This window comes from Bos indicus, chromosome 12 (genome assembly GCF_029378745.1).
Source record: "Bos indicus isolate NIAB-ARS_2022 breed Sahiwal x Tharparkar chromosome 12, NIAB-ARS_B.indTharparkar_mat_pri_1.0, whole genome shotgun sequence".
Taxonomy (NCBI): Eukaryota; Metazoa; Chordata; class Mammalia; order Artiodactyla; family Bovidae; genus Bos; species Bos indicus.
This window is the reverse complement of record NC_091771.1, coordinates 21,261,722-21,280,883: the sequence shown is the minus strand read 5'-3', so window position 1 is coordinate 21,280,883 and position 19,162 is coordinate 21,261,722. Positions and strand designations below refer to the sequence as shown.

General features: G+C 48.0%; 1 protein-coding gene across 5 annotated transcripts in view; it reads left to right on the top strand.

Annotated features, from left to right (window-relative positions):
• The window catches only part of ATP7B (ATPase copper transporting beta), a 75,065-nt gene that overhangs the window by 41,299 nt on the left and 14,604 nt on the right, over positions 1–19,162 (top strand). For all 5 annotated transcript variants that reach the window (XM_070800136.1, XM_070800134.1, XM_070800135.1 and 2 more), the window contains 10 exons: positions 2,145–2,402; positions 4,356–4,519; positions 6,454–6,615; positions 9,100–9,176; positions 9,902–10,073; positions 11,146–11,379; positions 12,089–12,180; positions 15,365–15,492; positions 15,594–15,748; positions 15,968–16,102. In XM_070800136.1, coding sequence (XP_070656237.1) covers positions 2,145–2,402; positions 4,356–4,519; positions 6,454–6,615; positions 9,100–9,176; positions 9,902–10,073; positions 11,146–11,379; positions 12,089–12,180; positions 15,365–15,492; positions 15,594–15,748; positions 15,968–16,102 — 1,577 coding nt within the window. The remainder of the gene's footprint in view (positions 1–2,144; positions 2,403–4,355; positions 4,520–6,453; positions 6,616–9,099; positions 9,177–9,901; positions 10,074–11,145; positions 11,380–12,088; positions 12,181–15,364; positions 15,493–15,593; positions 15,749–15,967; positions 16,103–19,162) is intronic.

Genomic DNA, 19,162 nt, shown 5'->3' with positions numbered 1-19,162 from the left:
GATGACTATCTTTTAAAACCACGTAAATGGTTTGTATTTTTTTTTGTATTTGTAATTGTATTTTTATACAAATACATTATTTGTGTTTTTTTCGGTCATTCTGAATTGACCAGGGGTTCCTTGAGGACAGTCGTCCAACCACATGATTTGCTTCTCCTTGCACAGACTCATTTCTTTGTGATAAATATCTGAAAGCATAGTTGCTGGGTCATAGGATATCAGCCTTATTTCATTCCATCGCAAATATTTATTGTGCCACTACTAAGTACCAAACTGTTAGGGGTACCATTTTTGATAATACTGTTACGTAGGTTTCCAGAAAGCCAAATCAATGTATACGCCCTCTCAGGGTTGGCATAAAGGACCCAGTAGCATAGGCTGGCTTGAGTTCCTGTTCATTTATTTAAACTTTAGCAGTCTTCAGAAGCTTAGAATTTAGTTGAGTTAGACCTCTGTGTTGGAGAATAGCACGAATGTTAGTGAAACTGTTGACCACAGTATTTGAATAGAAAGGCGAGTGAATCCAGACAGTGGTGATGGAGAGCAGCAGGAGGGATTGGTGGATTAGGAGTAGGAGGTTGAATGTTAAGAGCCTGAGATCCAGAGGTGGAGTCATTTTGAAGGACAAGGTCCAGGAGAGCAGAACTGTGCTAGGTGAGGTGATAGTCTTTGCATCCAGAAGGTTGGAGGGCTCTAAGGCTGGAGCACTGGAGGGTCTTCACTGAAGGGGCTGAAAGTGTCCATCAGCTGCACTCCAAGTGAGTGGAAGTAGTTTTAGCACTTTCCAGAAAATGAGCTTCTATTGTAGTGGCTGTGGACTTTGAAGTAATGAGAGTTAATCGTCAAATGATGGCATTCTCTTCTACGTACTCTTCAAGAGTATTTTGTGTCATCACGAAAGTGTGACTTTCCAGAAAATGAGCTTCTATCATAGCAGCTCTGGACTTTGAAATAATGAGTTCATCGTCAAATGATGGCATTCCTTTCTACACACTCTTCAAGAGTATTTCGTGTCATCGCAAAAGTGTAACTTTTCAGAACGATGAAATCGTTCTGTATCTTGATCTGGTTGATGCTTAGTTACATCCATCTATACATGTGTGGTGGGCAAATGTCTGCTCCCTGATCCGTGGAACTCGGCGGAGAAAGGATGGCCTTTTCAGTATTGGAGCCGGATGACTGGAAATCCAAGCAGAAAGAAACTACCCTTGACCATCACCTCAGACCTACACAGAAGTTAATGTGAGGCATATCAGTGACCTGAATGTAGACCTTCATGTAAGATAACAGAGCTCAGTGAAGAAGCCAGAGCTAGAAGAAAACATCGTGAATATTTTCATTGTTGAGGTAGACATGTCCATTAACAGAGGAAAGAGTGCATCACCACTGAAGTTGGTTTAGTTGACTGTACATTGGACTTCATTCACATCAAGGGCTTCTCTTATCAAAAGAGATAGCATTAGATGAGGGTGACAAAGCAAGCCACAGACTGTCAGGCCATGTTCACAGTGGGTACAGCTGACAAAGCGCTCCTGCCCAGAATGTATAGAGGACTTAGACAAATGAGGAAAGGGCCAGCAACTCAATTAAGGTGTTTGGGGCAGTTTGATTCTCAGAGGGGAGGGAGTGGGCCTCTGTTTACCAGGATGCTATAGTGGTTAAAAGACAGTCCAGATGTGTAAGCTCGATTCCCTGATTTCTGAGGGGTTTGGGACAAAGTATTTAATTTCTTATAATTCATTTCTTCATCTGTAAAATAGAATCAGTAGCAGGATTTGCCACAAGGCTACGTTGACAGTTAAAGGAGGCCATATGTGTGCTTAACGGCGGCGGGGGCGGGGGGGTGCCTGGTGAGTTCTTATCACTGCTGTCGTTGTCATCATCCATTAGAGCATTCGTCTACCCAGAACATTCCATCCTTGCAGTATTGGTGTGTTTTCCTACATGTGGAATCGTGTCTCCATCTGACTGTGGAGAGAGAGATTCAGTGATGAAATCTCTGGTTCCCCACCCTACCCATATCTTCTCCATGAACTTTGACCTGAATATTGTTAGGCTTGACCCTCCTGTTCCAGAAAAAAATTAATTCATTCTTCTAGTTTGAATGATTTCTAATTTGTATGCTTTCTGACCTTCTGTCCTAGAAAACTGTTCCAGCAACCACATTGGCAACCACAGCTCTGGGAGTGCCGTGGGGCACGTGGCGGCTGGCACACCTGTGCCTGTGCAGGGAGGGACTCCCCAGCCAGGGGAGCTCCATACTAACCACATCCCCCGCCAATCGCCCAAGTCCCTGCCGGCCTCCACCACGGTGGCCCCAAAGAAGTGCTTCCTACAGATCTCAGGCATGACCTGTGCATCCTGTGTGTCCAACATAGAGAGGAACCTGCAGAAAGAACCTGGTAAGAGGTCCACACTGCAGAGCCTGGAATGCTGCTGCAAGGCGGTCGAGTAGACTGTCGGGCGTCATGGTTAGCAATGTGGGGTGGTGTGTGCGCCCTTTGGCATCTCTACTGACCACGTTTATCAGGAGCCCTGATAATCTGGTGGGGCTTCCCTGGTGGCTCAGTGGTAAAGAACCCACTTGCCAATGCAGGATATGCGGGTTCGATCCCTGGGTTGGGAAGATTCCCCTGGAGAAAGGGAATGGCTACCCACTCCAGGATTCCTGCCTGGAGAATCCCACAGACAGAGGAGCCTGGCGGGCTACAGTCCATGGGGTCACAAAGAGTCGGACATGACTTAGTACGTGCTGATAATCTGGTGGCGTGTTCATTGTATGTTAGAGGATAGATGTTTCTCTGGAAACATCTGGAGCAGTTGGCATTCTGCCCTTTAAGGAGTATTTAGTTTGAGATAAAATGGATCTCTGAGTGAGTTAGCCATGGGGAACCCGGTTTAGAGGTCAAGGTACAGTCATGAGTGGCCTCCCCACCTAGCTTGTCTTGGTAGCAGTCTGTGGTTTTCCCTTCCAAAGCCTCTTACTGTCAAATACATCATCAGTAGCCTGTATTTTGTGGAGAAGTTCCAGTTTCAAATATTCTGCCCTGTTGTCCCTGTAAATCATAAACAGTTGTAAAAACGCCAAAGTTTTGTCCTCTAAACAACATCGGCCATCTGGTTTCTTAAGCCTGAAAGTGGAACAAAAATCCCGTCCCAATTTTGTGTTTGGAGAATGTCTGAACCATGACTCTGCTGGCCTCCGGGGTCACTTTCTGTCTTCCTGCGGCTCCTTGTGAACTCCTGCTCAACAAGCCTACGGCTCCCTGAGGCTCTAGAGGATGGTTCTCAAACTGAGGTGTTCCTGGAGCTCCCCTGTCACCCTTGGGTGGGTCACTTGGAAGTTACCCTGTGGTTCACAGGCCCATGTTTCTCTTCCTCACCTGAATCCCTCATTTTATCCCTTATGACATTGTTTTTTAAAGCACATCATTCCTTTCATTTATGTGAATGAGCTTTCTTTTCCCCCTTAAACAATTTTTTTTTAAATGAAATTACATAGTATTTTATTTTTTATTTATTTTTTTCACTCAGTGGAAGGCAGGACCTCCCTCCCTTAAACTATTAATGAGCAATAGCAGTAGCAAGATAGTCCATGGGATTTCTTTTACATTCCTGAAAGCAATTGAAAACGGAAAAAGAGTAAGGAAAACCACTTTTGAAAATTATTTTTTTCTCCTGTGTGTGAAAGTGGAGGGGAAAAGTACCTCCTTGGTGTAACAGTAGTTGCCAGCTGCAGACGCCGTCCCCTGCTTACGTCCTCACCAGTGTCTCCTAGGGCCTGACTCAAGCTGCCCCTGCCGGGGTGGCAGCATGGCTCAGCCTGAGAGTGGGGTGACCCCCAGAGCAAACCCCAGACCCACTGAGCCAGAGTCTGTGCTTTCACCAGGTCCTTGGGTGATTTGTATGTCCACTAATGTGTGAGGAGCGTGGCTCTAGAATGGTGGCTCTCACGCTTGGCTGTCCATTAGAACCCCCAGGAGAGCTTTAACTTGCCTGCAATGCAGGAGACATAATGAGACTATGGTTTGATCCCTCGGTGGGAAAGATTCCCTGGAGGAGGGTCTGGCAACCCACTCTAGTATTCTTGCCTGGAGAATCCCATGGACAGAGGAGCCTGGCGGGCTACGGGCCATGGGGTCGCAGAGTCAGACACGACTGAGTGCCTAATACAAAGGGCCAGGTATGGTGACTGTTAGCGCTCCTCCCCAGGTGACCTCACGCCCAGCCAAGTGTGAGCACCACTGTTCTAGAAACTTCTGGGGGCAGAGGTCTTCCTCTGCTAGCTTGTGTTGAGCTCATCATCTCCCAGAGCCCTGGCCTGGAGGGTTCCAGCTGTGCCCCGCTGGTTGCAGGGATCCTGTCCGTGCTGGTTGCCCTGATGGCGGGAAAGGCAGAGGTGAAGTACAACCCGGAAGCCATCCAGCCCCTGGAGATAGCAAAGCTCATCCAGGACCTGGGCTTTGAGGCAGCAGTGATGGAAGACTACACGGGCTCGGATGGTGACCTCGAGCTGATGGTAAGCACGGCGGCTGGGCTGGAGCAGGGGGCTGGGCGGTGCAGGCCCAAGACGGCCTCCGCAGCCGGGGCTGTGAGCAGGACGCTCGCCCATCTTGCTTATATCCTGTCGTCGCTGGGTTCTCCTTTGAAGCCAGTAACTAGGATCTGTTTGTTTTGTGAAGGAATGCCCTCTGTGTCAGAGTCATAGGGATGCATCCAGGGTTTTAGGAGGAGGAGGCAGTGGTGGGAGAGGAAGAGGAATTAGAGCGACTATCCTGAGCTTGGTGGTTCAAGGGAGTCAAATCTGAACACGTTCCGTGAGGCCGGGAGGGAAGCTGAAAGGCCAGAGGGGTGTCCAGGCCATGGGATGTGAGTCAGCGAGGAAGCCAGCAGCCATCGCAGGGGAAGAGGGCTTGGTCGGAGGCACAGAACATATCTGGAAGGTGTCTGGTGACTAGAGTGTGGCCGGGCGCTTGGTCCGGGGTGAACGCTGTCCGTGGTGGTCGCTGCTCCCAGCGCTGCTGGAGGGGGCGGGACGAGGTGGGGGCATGCTTTCCCGTCTGCCCTCTGTTGCCAGCTGTACTTGTCAACAAATCATGGAAGACAACAGATGGGTCTCCTATTTCACATGTAGTGTGCTCACAAGCACTTCTGTGCAAAGCTTCTTTTGTACAAATAAAGGGAGACTTAGAAGGAATCCACAAGCATTGAGTAACGCTGTTTACCAAAGTGACTGCATCTTTCTTCTTTGCTGTGTTTAGTCCCTGCTGTTAGTGGTGAGTAAATGTTTGAAGAGTAAGTGCTGAGGACATGAGTGGCACTTTGAGGTCCTGATAAGTGGTGTTCATTGTAGAGCAAGCCCTCCGCTCTGGCCGGGCCTCGGTGTGTGCGGAGGGGCCCACGGTAGCACTCGATGGGTTACAGCCGGAATCAGGGCTGGCAATAGGAGCAGGGCCCCTCTGAAAACCTCCAGGTCCAGAGGTCTCGTCTCTGCACAGACTACGGCATGGGAAGTCTAGAACAAGACTGTCATTTGAGGGGACTTCCCTGGTGGTTCAATGGTTAAGACTCCAAGCGTCCAATGCAGCCGGTGTGGGTTCCATCCCTGAGCGGGGAACTAAGATCCCACGTGCTGTGTGGTGTGGCCAAAAAAAAAAAAGACAGTGGGGAAGATGAAAACATTTTTTTGAACAATGTTTTGTTTTTTTAAATTGCAGTGTTATTTTTTAAGACACTAAGCGGTATCGATACTTGTATTGTCATCACATGCTCAGGTATTTTATGTCTGTATTTAATTTGTTTTCTGGGAAGTGCTGACCACTGATGCTCAGAAGTGAAGAAGTGAAATCACTCAGTCCTGTCCAACTCTTTGCGACCCCATGGACTGTAGCCTACCAGGCTCCTCTGTCCATGGGATTTTCCAGGCAAGAGTGCTGAAGTGGGTTGCCATTTCCTTCTCCAGGGGATCTTCCTGACCCAGGGATGGAACCCGGGTTTCCTGCATTGTAGGCAGACACTTTTACCATCTGAGCCACCAGGGAAGTGATACTCAGAAGAGTTAGTCGTCTGGCTCACTTGACGCAGATGACGGATGGCTGACTCACTTGGAATTCCTTTCTCACACTGGTGCACGCAGCCTGGGGTGGCGGAAATGGATAACCAGGACAGGGCTGTGAAAGTCTATTGTTACCAGAGCTGGGAGCCAGGCCTCAGTCCTTGCCATCTGCTTAGTGATTGGTTTCCTGTACCTGAGGTGGGGAGGAGCACTGATTATATATCCTGAAGCCTCTGGGGAATGTCTGGGGTTAAAATCTTGCACTGGAGGTTCGGGGGCTTGCACGTTGGGAAGGAGGACAGAGTTCTTGTGGCTGCCTGTTAACCAGCTCCCTGTATGCCATTGATGGAGTCCTCTGGACCCTAGGTCAGTGGGATCTTTGTCATCCTTTGCTGCAGATCACGGGGATGACCTGCGCCTCCTGTGTTCACAACATAGAATCCAAACTCAGGAGGACAGAAGGCATCACCTACGCCTCTGTGGCTCTTGCCACCAGCAAAGCCCACGTGAAGTTTGATCCTGAAATTATTGGTCCGCGGGATATTGTCAAACTCATCGAGGTGAGTCATTCATCCAAAAAATTTTGCACCCATGTTTTTAAAAACAGTGATTTATAATCATCATAGGAAAATGAGCAAAATGTAGCTAATTAAAAAAAAGAGAGAAAATCAGCTAGTATAATATATTGATAAAATCCTTCAGATTTTCCCGTGGAAATAAGGTGACTTATTTTAAAATAAACTATAAGGGTTTAGTAAGTCTCAGATAATCTGAGATTGAAAATCAGTGAAGGGGGCTTCCCAGGTGGCTCATTGGCCAAGAATCCACCTGCTAATGCAGGGTTGCAAGAGGTGTGTGTTTGATCCCTGGGTGGGGAAGATCCCCTGGAGAAGGAAAAGGCAACCCACTCCAGTATTCTTGCCTGGGAAATCCCATGGACAGAGGAGCCTGACAGGCAACAGTCCATGGGATCTCAAGAGTCAGACACGACTTAACAACTGAACAACAGGAAAAAGAAAAAGACATTATTGTTTTGATTTCAAGTAGTCCCCGAGAAACAGCAGCATCACCAGGATTCCTGGTACATGGTGTTAAGTCGACTAATTGTGAGAATCCCCTGGTAGTCCAGGGGTAGGACGCTGCGCTTTCACTGCGGAGCGCCTGGCTGGGTTCAATCCCTGGCTAGGAACTAAGATCCCACAAGCCATGCAACACAGCCAAAAAAAAAAAAAAAAGGGACTAGTAGTAATTTTTAATATTATTTACATCTGTGCCAAGTATCTGCAGATGAAAGGACTGTTGGTGTTGGGAAGAGTTTCCCTGCATTTGGGCCTTCTTTGCAGTCATTTCTCCTTTGGAAAATTGGTCAACGCAGTTTCATATACCTCCACTCCATTCCTTCCTCACGTTGCCATAGACATTCCATATCCTCTCCTAGGTCTGTGTTGTATCAGAGTGTCAGTGGTGATCTGGCTGGGCCGAGACAGTCAAAACTGAACCAGATGAACTCGTAACGACTAACGGTGAAGTTTAGCAGGGACTGTGGCTTATGAAATGAAACATTTCAGAGCAGGCTTTGAGTTGTGGTAAATTTTCCTTTGTGTGTGTGTGTGTGTGTGTGTGAAAGAGAGGTATTGTCTGTTGTCTGGCCTAGCAGAGCTCTTTGATATGCAAATACTGTTACTGCTATTGATATAGTGCCTTAATCTTAGAGGTAGATAACTCAGCTTCTTTATCAGATGAGGAAGAGTGACCCCCCCCAGAGAGGTTCAGGGACTTAGATCCCCCGCACCCAGCTAAAGGTTGCAAGACCTGGTACTCAAACCCAGGTCTCCCAGCTCCAAGCTCAGTGGGCATCCAGTTTCTGCCATGCCGCAGGTCTTACGGAACAGTGATGATAAGGCACTGGTGAGGGAGAGAAGTTGACGGATGCAGTAATGATGGGCAGTGTCCAGGTGGAGCTTGGAGCATATCTCCAGTACCCTTCCTGTTTCTTTTTATTTATTTTAAAAGATAATTTATTTGGCAGCGCTGAGTGTTAGTGGTGGCATGTGGGATCCTTTTTTAGCTGCAGCATGTGTAATCTTAGTTGTAGCATGTGGGATCTAGTTCCCTGAGCAGGGATTGAACCCAGGCCCTCTGCTTTGGGAGCTTGGAGTTTTAGCCACTGGACCACCAGGGAAGGTCTCCCCCACTTCCTGTTTAGAACACCCTACTGGCCTCTACCCAGCTCACTGTAGCTCCCTCCTTGTTCTTACTCGGGGAATAGTGCCAGTGTCTGGCCCCCATTCCTGCATCTCTGGGGCATCATTTCCTGATGTAACTAGGCCGGCATTAGTTGCGAAGGATTTGTCTTTAGATGGCCTTACGTGCTGTTTCTCCTACTGTAACACATTTTTGCGTACAATCTCAACATCAGAGTCCCCGGGGCCCCTCTTTCTATTGCGCTGACTGACAGGACATTTCCTGACAGCTTTTTCTGTGTAATTTCTTAAAGGGAATCAGAAATCTAGTGATCAGATCAAATAAGGCAGAGAAGGGTGGAGGAGAGAAGTGAGGCAGCCAAAGAACTGGGAGAGATAATCCCTGAGAAAACCACAGATGCTGTTGGCGTCAGTCTGCTCAGCGGGAGAGCCTGTGCTGAGGGGTGGGGGACCTGTGACTGGATCCAGCACTTCCGATGATGCTGTGGCTTTGGTCGGGGGTTTGACCTCTGACCTTCAGTTTCATCCTGCAGAGAGCAGTGGCCACGGACCAACTCCCCAACTGATACTGGGGAGTCTTTCACTCACGAATCCCAAGCTTGTAACTCGGCATCCGTCAGCTCTGGGCAGGCTCAGTCACCTCCCAGCATCCGTTGCCTTTGCCGACAGAAGGAGCAGGCATCCCTGTGGGCAGCATCTGTAGGGCGATGTGGGGACAGAAGTCATGAGTCCTCAGAGGGAGTTGTAGGTTAACCTCATTTCCAAAGATGTAAACTGCTTTCTCCTGATGCCTGTTTTAACCAAGTGCCTTCTTTCTTGTTTCCTCCTTTTGATAACAAGGAAATTGGCTTTCGTGCCTCCCTGGCCCAGAGGATCCCCAATGCTCATCACTTGGACCACAAGGTGGAAATAAAGCAGTAGGTAGACCAGCACTGTAGCTCTGCCTATGGGGCCAGTTCTCCCCGTACCTCCCCTGCCTGATTCTGTGCTAATCGGGGTCCCTGTGGCCCCCTCAAGCTGCCCCCTCATCCCGCCGCCACCTCCTACAGCACCTTCTGCTGAATTAATCGCCTTTACCTCATAATGCTAACCCTTTACAACAATACTGTCCCACAGTACCTTCTGCTATGACAGAAACGCTGTATGTCTGCATTGCCCAGTATGAAATGCAGCCACTGTGACTCAGCAAATACATTTTTAATTCCACTTCACTTTAATTTTAATTTAAATAGCTACCTATGGCTGATGGCTAACAGACTGGATAGCACTTAACGTGTGAGTTTTGAAGAAAGAACAGTAGCGGCCATAGTCTGAGGATGGTCAGCCTCTTTGGGGCTGAACGCTTAGCTTTTTCTGGGCCTTGGTTGCCTCGCCTGTAGATTGGAGGTACCACTTCTGCCACGAGCAGGCCACAGCTACGTCTAAACATCCCTGGAGCATCCGTGCAGGGAGGTTTAGACCTTTGATGTCCCCTCAGATGGCCAATGTAGGGAGCGAGCACTGCTCTCATTGTAGCCCTTGGTGGCCTGTCCCAGACATGGGGCAGAGGCAAGTCTCAACCCGAGTCCTCGGGAGGGGACCAGCCTGGAAGCCAAGGGGCAGGCGGAGCCTGACGTGTCCGTGTTGCTGCTTTGCTTTCCAGGTGGAAGAACTCTTTCCTGTGCAGCCTGGTGTTTGGCATCCCCGTCATGGGTTTAATGATCTATATGTTGATACCCAGCCATGAGCCCCAGTCGACGGTCCTGGACCATAACATCATCCCAGGACTGTCCATCCTGAATCTCATCTTCTTTATCTTGTGCACCTTTGTCCAGGTGCGTATCGGGGGCTGGCGGGAGGCACACCCGCCCGGCATGCCTGCGTGTGGCTGGCAGGTGCTGTCCGCTTAGCATGCTGTCGGTTGAGCCAAGTGCCTCTTCATTGCCTGTTTCCCCGCCACCCAGCCCGTTGCTGACTGTTTCTGTCTTATGGCTGACACTAAGGGCCTGACATGGGGAACGAGAAAGGACCTGGCTTCATGGGCAGTTCACAGGTGACCAAACTCCCCCGGGACAGCAGCCCTTTCAAGGCAAGGCTTGGTGATCCAGGGTAGCGTGTTTGCTTTTTTCCCACTGAATTCGCCGTCAGAAGCGGCAGCTGGACCGCCCTGGAGCTCTTGCTGCTCTTCTATATCTTGTCTTGAATGACCGAGATGCAGTCCCGGGGAATCATAATTTAAAAGGCACAGCCCTTGTGTTTTGTCTACCTTGGGGACCACATTCAGGAACTAGCTGTGTTTCTGGTGGAGACGTGCCTTCCATTAGGAATATAAAATAAAACTCCTGACTTAATATTAGGCTTAGTACTAGAATATTAGAATTAATTCATATGAATTAGAACTGTCTGGAGGCAAGTATTTGTAGGCTGGATTTGTTTTTTTCCCCAGATCCTCGTCTGTATAGGAAAAATACGTATTTACATGCATATATGTCCGTGTGTGTATGTATTCACTACTACAGACATAGGCCTTTTTTTCCAGCTGAAATAGACTTACACTAGACCCACTGATCTATAACTGGCTTTGTCACTCAGCCACGCACTGTGTACGTCTCTCCCATCAGCAGTCTCTTCAGAAGGGACCGCATAGCACTGTGCCCAGTATGCACGCACTGTGATCTCTTTCACCATCTTCACCATCCATGGACATTTACGTGGTCGAGTCCTCTGGGTCTTAAAGGTCTCCCATGAGCATCCACTCCTGTGGCCAGAAGTCCTCTGAGTGAGGAAGTACATTTCATACATGTCAGTTACAGAGGGCAAAGGGATGTCCGCGTCGTGGGTGAGCTCAGAGTATTTGCAGTCCCGAGGGGCCCCGCGTGACTGTCGCTCTCCCCCACCACCTTCCAGTTCCTCGGCGGCTGGTACTTCTATGTCCAGGCCTACAAATCTCTGAGACACGGGATGGCCAACATGGACGTGCTCATCGTGCTAGCCACGAGCGTCGCCTACGTCTACTCCCTCGTCATCCTGGTGGTGGCCGTGGCCGAGAAGGCCGAGAGGAGCCCCGTGACCTTCTTTGACACGCCCCCCATGCTCTTCGTCTTCATTGCCCTGGGGCGGTGGCTGGAACACGTGGTGAAGGTAACTGCAGCCTCAGATTAAAGGCAGAGCTCTTTCCTCAGCAGCACAAACCTCAGTTCATCTGAATACCTTGGTTAGAATTACTCACGATACGCCGTCAAGGGCACGACTCGAAGAAACATGAAACCTACATATAATTAGGTACCCCAGCCGCTAATCTCCAAACCAGTCGCTACTTCTAAAATCCCAGCTAATCTGGTTAATTATTAAAAGCCTTTGTTCAGGTGCGGCGTGCAGTGGAAAGAACCCTGGCTTTTGGGTCAGAGGTCCCATCGTCTCTTGGTAAATAACCGAGCATGTGGCTTCCTGGATTAGATATCCACATTCCCACCTCAGGGTCATGCCGTTCTTACCACCATTGTTCCAGATGTCAGTGTGTCCTATAAAAGAATGGAACTCGGGCCCTAAAAAAATCAGAGTGAACCTAAAAGTAAATGGTCGGTGGGCAGATGGGTATTGTTTCTTCCACCTGAAAAGTAATTCGCAGGACTTGGTGGCCCTGTACACTCAGGGCGGTGGCAGCACAGTTCTCTGTCCCTGGGCAGTGGGTGACACCCATCCTGAAAGCCTGCAGATGTGCGGAGGGGCTGTGTCAAGGGAGCGCCTTTCCTTGCAGGGTCTTCTCTAACACCAGCCTTGTGAGTGATGGCCTGGGTTTGCACAGATCGGCTTACTCTCGCTCACACTTCACATTCTGGTTGTTTCTTAGAGCAAAACCTCAGAAGCTCTTGCCAAACTCATGTCTCTGCAAGCCACGGAAGCCACCGTCGTGACCCTTGGTGAAGACAACGTGATCATCAGGTAATCATCACTGTCAGAAGTCCCTGATCAATTTATATCAGCGTGTGTGCTGCACACCCATGGTGTACAGGACCTTGTGAGGGCCGGCACAGCCACGACAGAAAGATCCCTCCTGTAAGTCCACTTCAGCAGGCAGAGCGTTTACATACTAAGATAAGCGAGGGTTCAAGGGGGTGTATGTATGCTAGACGCCAAGTGAGAGGTACAGGTAGTCTGTCTGGAACTTAGGAGAAGGCTAGTGGTGGTCAAACAGAGCTTCCCAGAGCATGGTGCATGAGCTAGGTCTGCCTCACAAGATTTGGAGGATTTAGACAGGCTGAGAGATATGAGTTCGACTTGATACTGAGGTAGGAGTTCAACTAGCCCAAGAATAAAAATGGGAGAAGTGTCTTTCTTCTTTAGAAGGTTAACTGCTAAGTCACGTCAGTCGTGTCTGACTCTTTGTGACCCTATGGACTATAGCCCACCAAGCCCCTCTGTCCATGGGGTTCTCCAGGCAAGAATACTGGAGTGGGTTGCCATGCCCTCCTCCAGGGGATCTTTCCAACCCAGGGATCAAACCAGGGATCGAACCTGTGTCTCTTACATCTCCTGCATTAGTAGACAGGTTCTTTATCAGTATCATCACCTGGGAAGCCCTATGTATAAGGTTGGCAGATATTAAAACCAGTAATGATTATTGTCATTATTGCTGGGACTTAAATAGCATTTACTATTTGCCAGATGCTATACTAACATGTTTGTGTTTAACCAAAAGAGAAAAAAGAAAGGCCTTATGAGGAAGGAACTCCTCGTACTCTTATTGTACAGATGTGGACACTGAGGTTCAGGGAGGCTAAGCAACTGGCCCAGGGTCACACAGGTGTTAAGTAGAGGAATTAGGACAGAACCTACACTGTTAGTTCCAGAGCCCATGTTCTTTACAGTTACATACACTGACTCTCAGGCTCCCCTGGTGGCACAGTGGTAAAGAATCTGCTTGCCAATGCAGGAGATGTGGGTTCGATCCCTGGGCCTGCAAGATCCCCTGGAGGAGGAAATGGTAAGCAGCTCCAGTATTCTTGCAGAATTCCTTGGATGGAGGAGCCTGGCGGGCTACAGTCCATGGGGTTACCAAGAGTCAGACATGACTGAGCAGCTAAGCACACACACACACAAACTGACTCTTAAATCATATTTCATAACTTGGGCATTTTTACAGAATAAGGCTTCTGTATATCTGCGGTCAGCCTCATTTTAATGGTTATTTCTCAGCCTTCTTGGCATCCCAGAAACCGCTCTGGTCCCACCACCGTCCCCTTTAGCCTGTGGCCTCGCTTCTGGCTTCAGGGAGGCGCAGCACTTCTTGTGCAGGCCGCCTCCAGCTCCTGTCTGGTTTCCTCGTCTTGCAGTCTCTCAGCCCCCTCCAGCCTGCCTTGTTCCTCCATCGGTTTCTGAAATCGCTTTTGCCAGAGACATCAAATCATGTCCATGAACCAAATCCCACCGTTGCTCTCATTTAATGCTCATGTCAGCCTCTCGTCAGCATTTCCCCTTCTTTCTGTCCCTTTAAAACTTAGTCTCTTTCTTTTTTTATTAAGCTGTCGCTTACCTTCACTGAAGAACACCAATCCCAAGTGTAGGGCGTGATGAATTTTATACATAGTTGCGTCAACAGCCACAACATCCGCATATTCAATGCCGTGGGGTGGGTGCCCCCTCCTGTGCGCGCTTCCGCCTGCTCAGCCTCTTAAGATGGGGTGTCCCAGGGCTGAGGTCTCTCTTCCAGCCATGCTCCTGGGGAAGCTCTTACCATTTCTGACTTTGGATTCTGTCTGTATTTTGACAGCTTCCTGGTTTGACCTCTAATCTCAGCTCAAATCCAGTTTCTCACCCCTATTCTCTGACTCAGTGGACATGAGTTTGAGTAAGCTCCCAGAGTTGGTGATGGACAGGGAGGCCTGGCATGCTGCAGTCCATGGGGTCGCAAAGAGTCAGACACGAATGAGCGACTGGACTGAACTGAACTCTTCGGACTAGCCACATCTGTGTGGAAGTCAGGCAAGCATCTCTGGCTTACCGTGTGAGACCAGAGACCTCATCTCCTCTCCTTTCCTGTTCCCCTCCTTCTGTAGCTGCTTTCTCATAGGCATCTCCATCTCATTAAACGCCTTCTCATCCACCCAGCTGCTGAACCTGAAACTAAGAGCTCATGCTTGCTTTTCTTAGGCGTCCAGCGCATCCGCACGTCCTTCTAACACCTTGTGCCCCCAAAGCTCCTGGGTCTCTCTCCCCACCACCTTCAGCCCAGGCCATCTTTCACTTGAGAGGCTGCCACAGCCTGACTCCTCTCTCAGCTTCTGTTGTTGCCCCTACAGCCCGTTCTCATGCAGCAGCCAGAGACATGACTTGAAAATGTGAACCCGTGTCACTTTCCCACTAAAAACCTTACATCCAAAGCCCACACTTTGCTCTGCAAGACCCAACGTGGTCTGGGTTCTGTCTGTTTCACTTAAACCCGTCTAGTGCTGCCTGCAGCCTTCCTGTTTCTCTAAGGCCCCTTCCATCCCTCCGTAGGGCTTTGCGTTAGCTGTTCTTTTTCTCCTAAATTTTCTTTTCTTTACCAGGCCTTAGTTGCTGCACACAGGATCTAAAGTTGCAGCATGTGAACTCTTAGTTGCAGTATGTGGGATCTAGTTCCCTGACCGGGGATCGAACCCAGCCCCCCTGCATTGGGAGGGTGGAGTCTTAGCCACTGGACCACCAGGGAAGTCCCTCCCCCTTGACTTTTCTTTCCTTGTAAGTTGGGTCCTCTTGTCATCCAGCTGGAATGTCACCTTCAAATGAGGCCTGTCCCCTTCCCTCCTCCTCCTCCACCACAGAAAACAGCCCTGCAGTCAGCTCGCTGTCAGCATAGCACTTGTTAAAGTCTTGCAACTATCTTGCTGGTCTGTTTGCTCCACAGAATTGACTTCATAAGGGTTGGGACTTGGCTGTCCTTCTCACAGCTGTCTCCCCAGCTCTAGGACAGTGCCTGGCACTCAGCAGCTGCACAGTATTGACTCAGTCTGGACACAGTAGATAAAGTGATGACCACTGCTTGGAGTAAAGCTGGCGGAGTGTCAAGAACCCAACCTGGGTGACATGCCAGGGGGGCAGGCTTCCCGCGCGACCCCGAGTGTAACCTGAGCGGGTTCTGTTGCAGGGAGGAGCAGGTGCCCATGGAGCTGGTGCAACGAGGTGACATCATTAAGGTGGTCCCCGGGGGCAAGTTTCCCGTGGACGGGAAAGTCCTAGAAGGCAACACCATGGCCGATGAGTCCCTCATCACAGGTGCGGACTTGGTCCCTTTGGGTGGGTGTCAGTGCCCTGCCTGGGCCCTGGGGACACTGATCGGGTTCCTCATGTAACGTTGGTCTCCTCCCCACCTCTAGGAGAGGCCATGCCTGTCACCAAGAAGCCCGGAAGCATGGTAATTGCCGGGTCCATGAACGCCCATGGCTCTGTGCTCGTCACTGCCACCCACGTGGGCAATGATACGACCTTGGCCCAGATTGTGAAGCTAGTGGAAGAGGCCCAGATGTCCAAGGTACTGAAGGAATTTTAAAAGCAGTATAACTTCAGCTCCCTGCTTTTAGAAATTATTCCAAGAGTCCCGTAGAATCAGACAGATTTTATTGAGTTAGAGAGATTGACTAATAACTATAGTTAATGAGGGAGCTAGGAATCCCAGCCCTTGTCCACCCATGGCCGGTATATTTCTTCAGAAATTGTAACTTCCCACGATCTTGGTGTTTTATTTCCCTAGGCACCCATTCAGCAACTGGCTGACCGGTTTAGTGGATATTTTGTCCCATTTATCATCATCATTTCAACTGTGACGTTGGTGGTATGGATTGGTATCGGTTTTACCGATTTTGGTGTTGTTCAGAAATACTTTCCTGTAAGTTGAATGCTGTGGGCAGTGTGGTTGTTGTGTTTTAAATAATCAATTGCCATTAATACTGTTTTTTCATGTCTTAGATTCGTTGGGCTTTAATTCTCCATTACAACTTATTTGTTTGCTTCACTTATTGGCAGCGCAACCTCAGCCAGGGTGGGACAATCAATCAATCACTCGACTCCTGCAGGTTTTTTTTTATTCACTAAAGGCACCTTTTACCTTCTGATAATTTCAAACACCGTTGGCTCTCGGTTGTAATGCTTAAAGCATTTGCATTTTTGCACTGCTGGCCATTTTTGAGGTTATGAAGCACTCATCGTAGAAGATAGGTCACATCAGTCATGATTTCAATTATTGTTTTTGTTGTTCAGTCACTCAATCGTGTCTGACTCTTTGCAACCCCATGGACTACAGCACACCAGGCTTCCCTGTCCTTTACCATCTCCCGGAGTTTTCGTGCAGTTTCAATAGCATGATAATATTCTTTAACCATCGGAGAAGGCAATGGCACCCCACTCCACTACTCTTGCCTGGAAAATCCCATGGATCGAGGAGCCTGGAAGGCTGCAGTCCATGGGGTTGCACAGAGTCGGACACGACTGAAGTGACTTAGCAGCAGCATTCTTTAACCATTTTTAAGAAAAATATCTTTTTGGCTGGCTGTGTCCATATAAATCTAACCTTGCAGCTTCCCGAGTAATGCTAATAGCTTTTTGATAATTATTAGGCCTTACATATGAAACAATGGAATATACGTTTTTGAGTTTAAAAAGTGGAAGAAGAATACTGTCTTTGGAAATACAATTTTATCAAATTTCAAAAAATTACAAAAAGTTTCTGCTTCAAGGACTTCCCTGGCGGTTCAGTGGTTAAGACTCAGCGCTTCCACTGCAGGGGGCATGGGTTCGCCCCCTGGTCAGGGAACTGAGGTCTCGTATGCTGCATGGCGCTGCCAAAAAAAAACCAACAACTTTTTCTGCTTTGGAAATGACTATTTACATGTGTGATTCCCAACTAGGGGTGATTTTGGTTGACAGTGCCTGAAGATGTTTTTGGTTGTCATGACTAAGGTAAGGGGGCTACTGGCATTTAATAAATAGAGGCCAGGAATGCCGCTGAACAGCCAACAGTGCACAGGACAGGCCCCCACAATGAAGAATTATTTGGCCCCAGATGTCAGTAGTGCTGAGTTTGAGAAATCTTGATAGACAGAAAAAGCTGATGGCCCACTGGGAGTGGCATTTGATAACTGCCCAGTGAGTGAAACAACACTTTCCCTTATTTTTTAAAATATCTCAGACTTAGCCCAGTCTAATATGTATTTTGCCTTAGAGCCATAAAATAAGAAACTGTAAATACAGAATAAATATTAAAAAAAAAATTTTTATCTATAGAGGCATATCATATATTCTTGGGTGCACATCATTCACTTAGCTGTTATATCATCCCTCACATTTCCTTGCTTAAAATGAAAGATGTCCAAGTTAGATACTTTCTGACATCTAAGAAGATTTCTGTGCTTATAAGAGAAGCCTGTGACTATATTCCTAGAACTTCTTACCAGTGGTTATTATGGTACGTGACCGCCAGAAATTCTGGCTTTTGTGGGAAAGCATCTCGTTGGCACATGGCTGTGGGAAACTCAGTCCTGAACAAGTTGGAATGGGTGGCTTCCTGCTGATCCCTGCCTTTCTGTCTTACTTTCGCTTCTTTTGTTTTTGTCTGCGATATCAGGGAGGATGCTGGCACTGGAGGTACTATATGTTCCTTTAAGACATTGTTGTTACTCTGCTCTGTGAACATCGTTTGTAGGGACAGGGTTCACGTTCCCCTCCAGAAGTGCACCCCACCTCCCTCAGAATGTGAGGTGTGATTTTGACAAGAATCCCTGGCTTTAAAAAAGCACCCATCTTTACCTCTAAAGCATCATACAATGGGTTAAACACCATGCCCTTCTACCTAAATCAAACTGTTTCTGTGGAAATTGAATGACCCTTACTAATGTATCTTATTTTAGAATCCCGCCTTTCAAAGACTAGATCGAAGCTGAAGAGATGGTGGTCTGTATCCTCCATTTAGAAAACACACCTTTCACTGTAATTAAGTGACTCCAGCATCTCTCAGGTGTTCACCAGAGCCACTAGCTGTTTTGAAAGATAAACTGAGATCACTCAAGATGTTAGATTGCAGATAATCATACCAATGTGTGTCGCCAGGTAACTGGGAAGGAGACCTGTATTTTTTTGGGGGGGGGGGTGGGTTTGGGATTTATAAAGGAAACAGTGGTGAAAAATAGAAGAAAATAAAGATGGCTCCAAACCCCTATACTTTGGTGAACATCTTTGCAGGATTGTTGAAGGGCTGTGTAGAGATATGGGCAGATAATTTTGCACTAATTAACACATGCCATTTTGTGCTTGTTTTTTTATCAGCAATGTTACCGATATCTTTCCATGTGAATAAGTGTATGTGTACATCATCATTTTAACATCCACATAATATTCCATTATGCATGCCGTACGTACAATTTAACCAATCCCCTATTGATTGTTCCCAGTTTTTTGCCTTTATGAAAAAACACTATGAGAAATACTCTCGTATCTGTTCCCATGTGTCTATTACCTTAGAGTCAATTCCCTGGAAATTTATAATGTTTTAAAGCTTTATAATAATAATGATAATATAATAGTTATGATTTATCAGAAGCTTCTCTTTCTATGACAGGTGTGGCCTTATGTACATTTATATTTATATGTATTTATATGTGGTGGTGGTTTAGTCGCTAAGTCGTGTCCGACTCTTGTGGCCCCATGGGCTGTGTATTATCTCATTTAATCCTTACAAAAACCTGGGAGATGGGCATTATCATCTCCGTTTTGAGGAAGCCTAGACACACAGTCAGGGCCGTGACATGGACCTACATGGTCCAATTCCAGAGTCTGTGTTCTTCCCCTGTTGGGGATTTTTGTGTAATTCTCTCCTCTCATAATGCCTTTCCCTGAAGATCAGGTTGGGAAGGTGGGATGTGGAGCAGTAACGTGAACCATGCAATAGCATGCG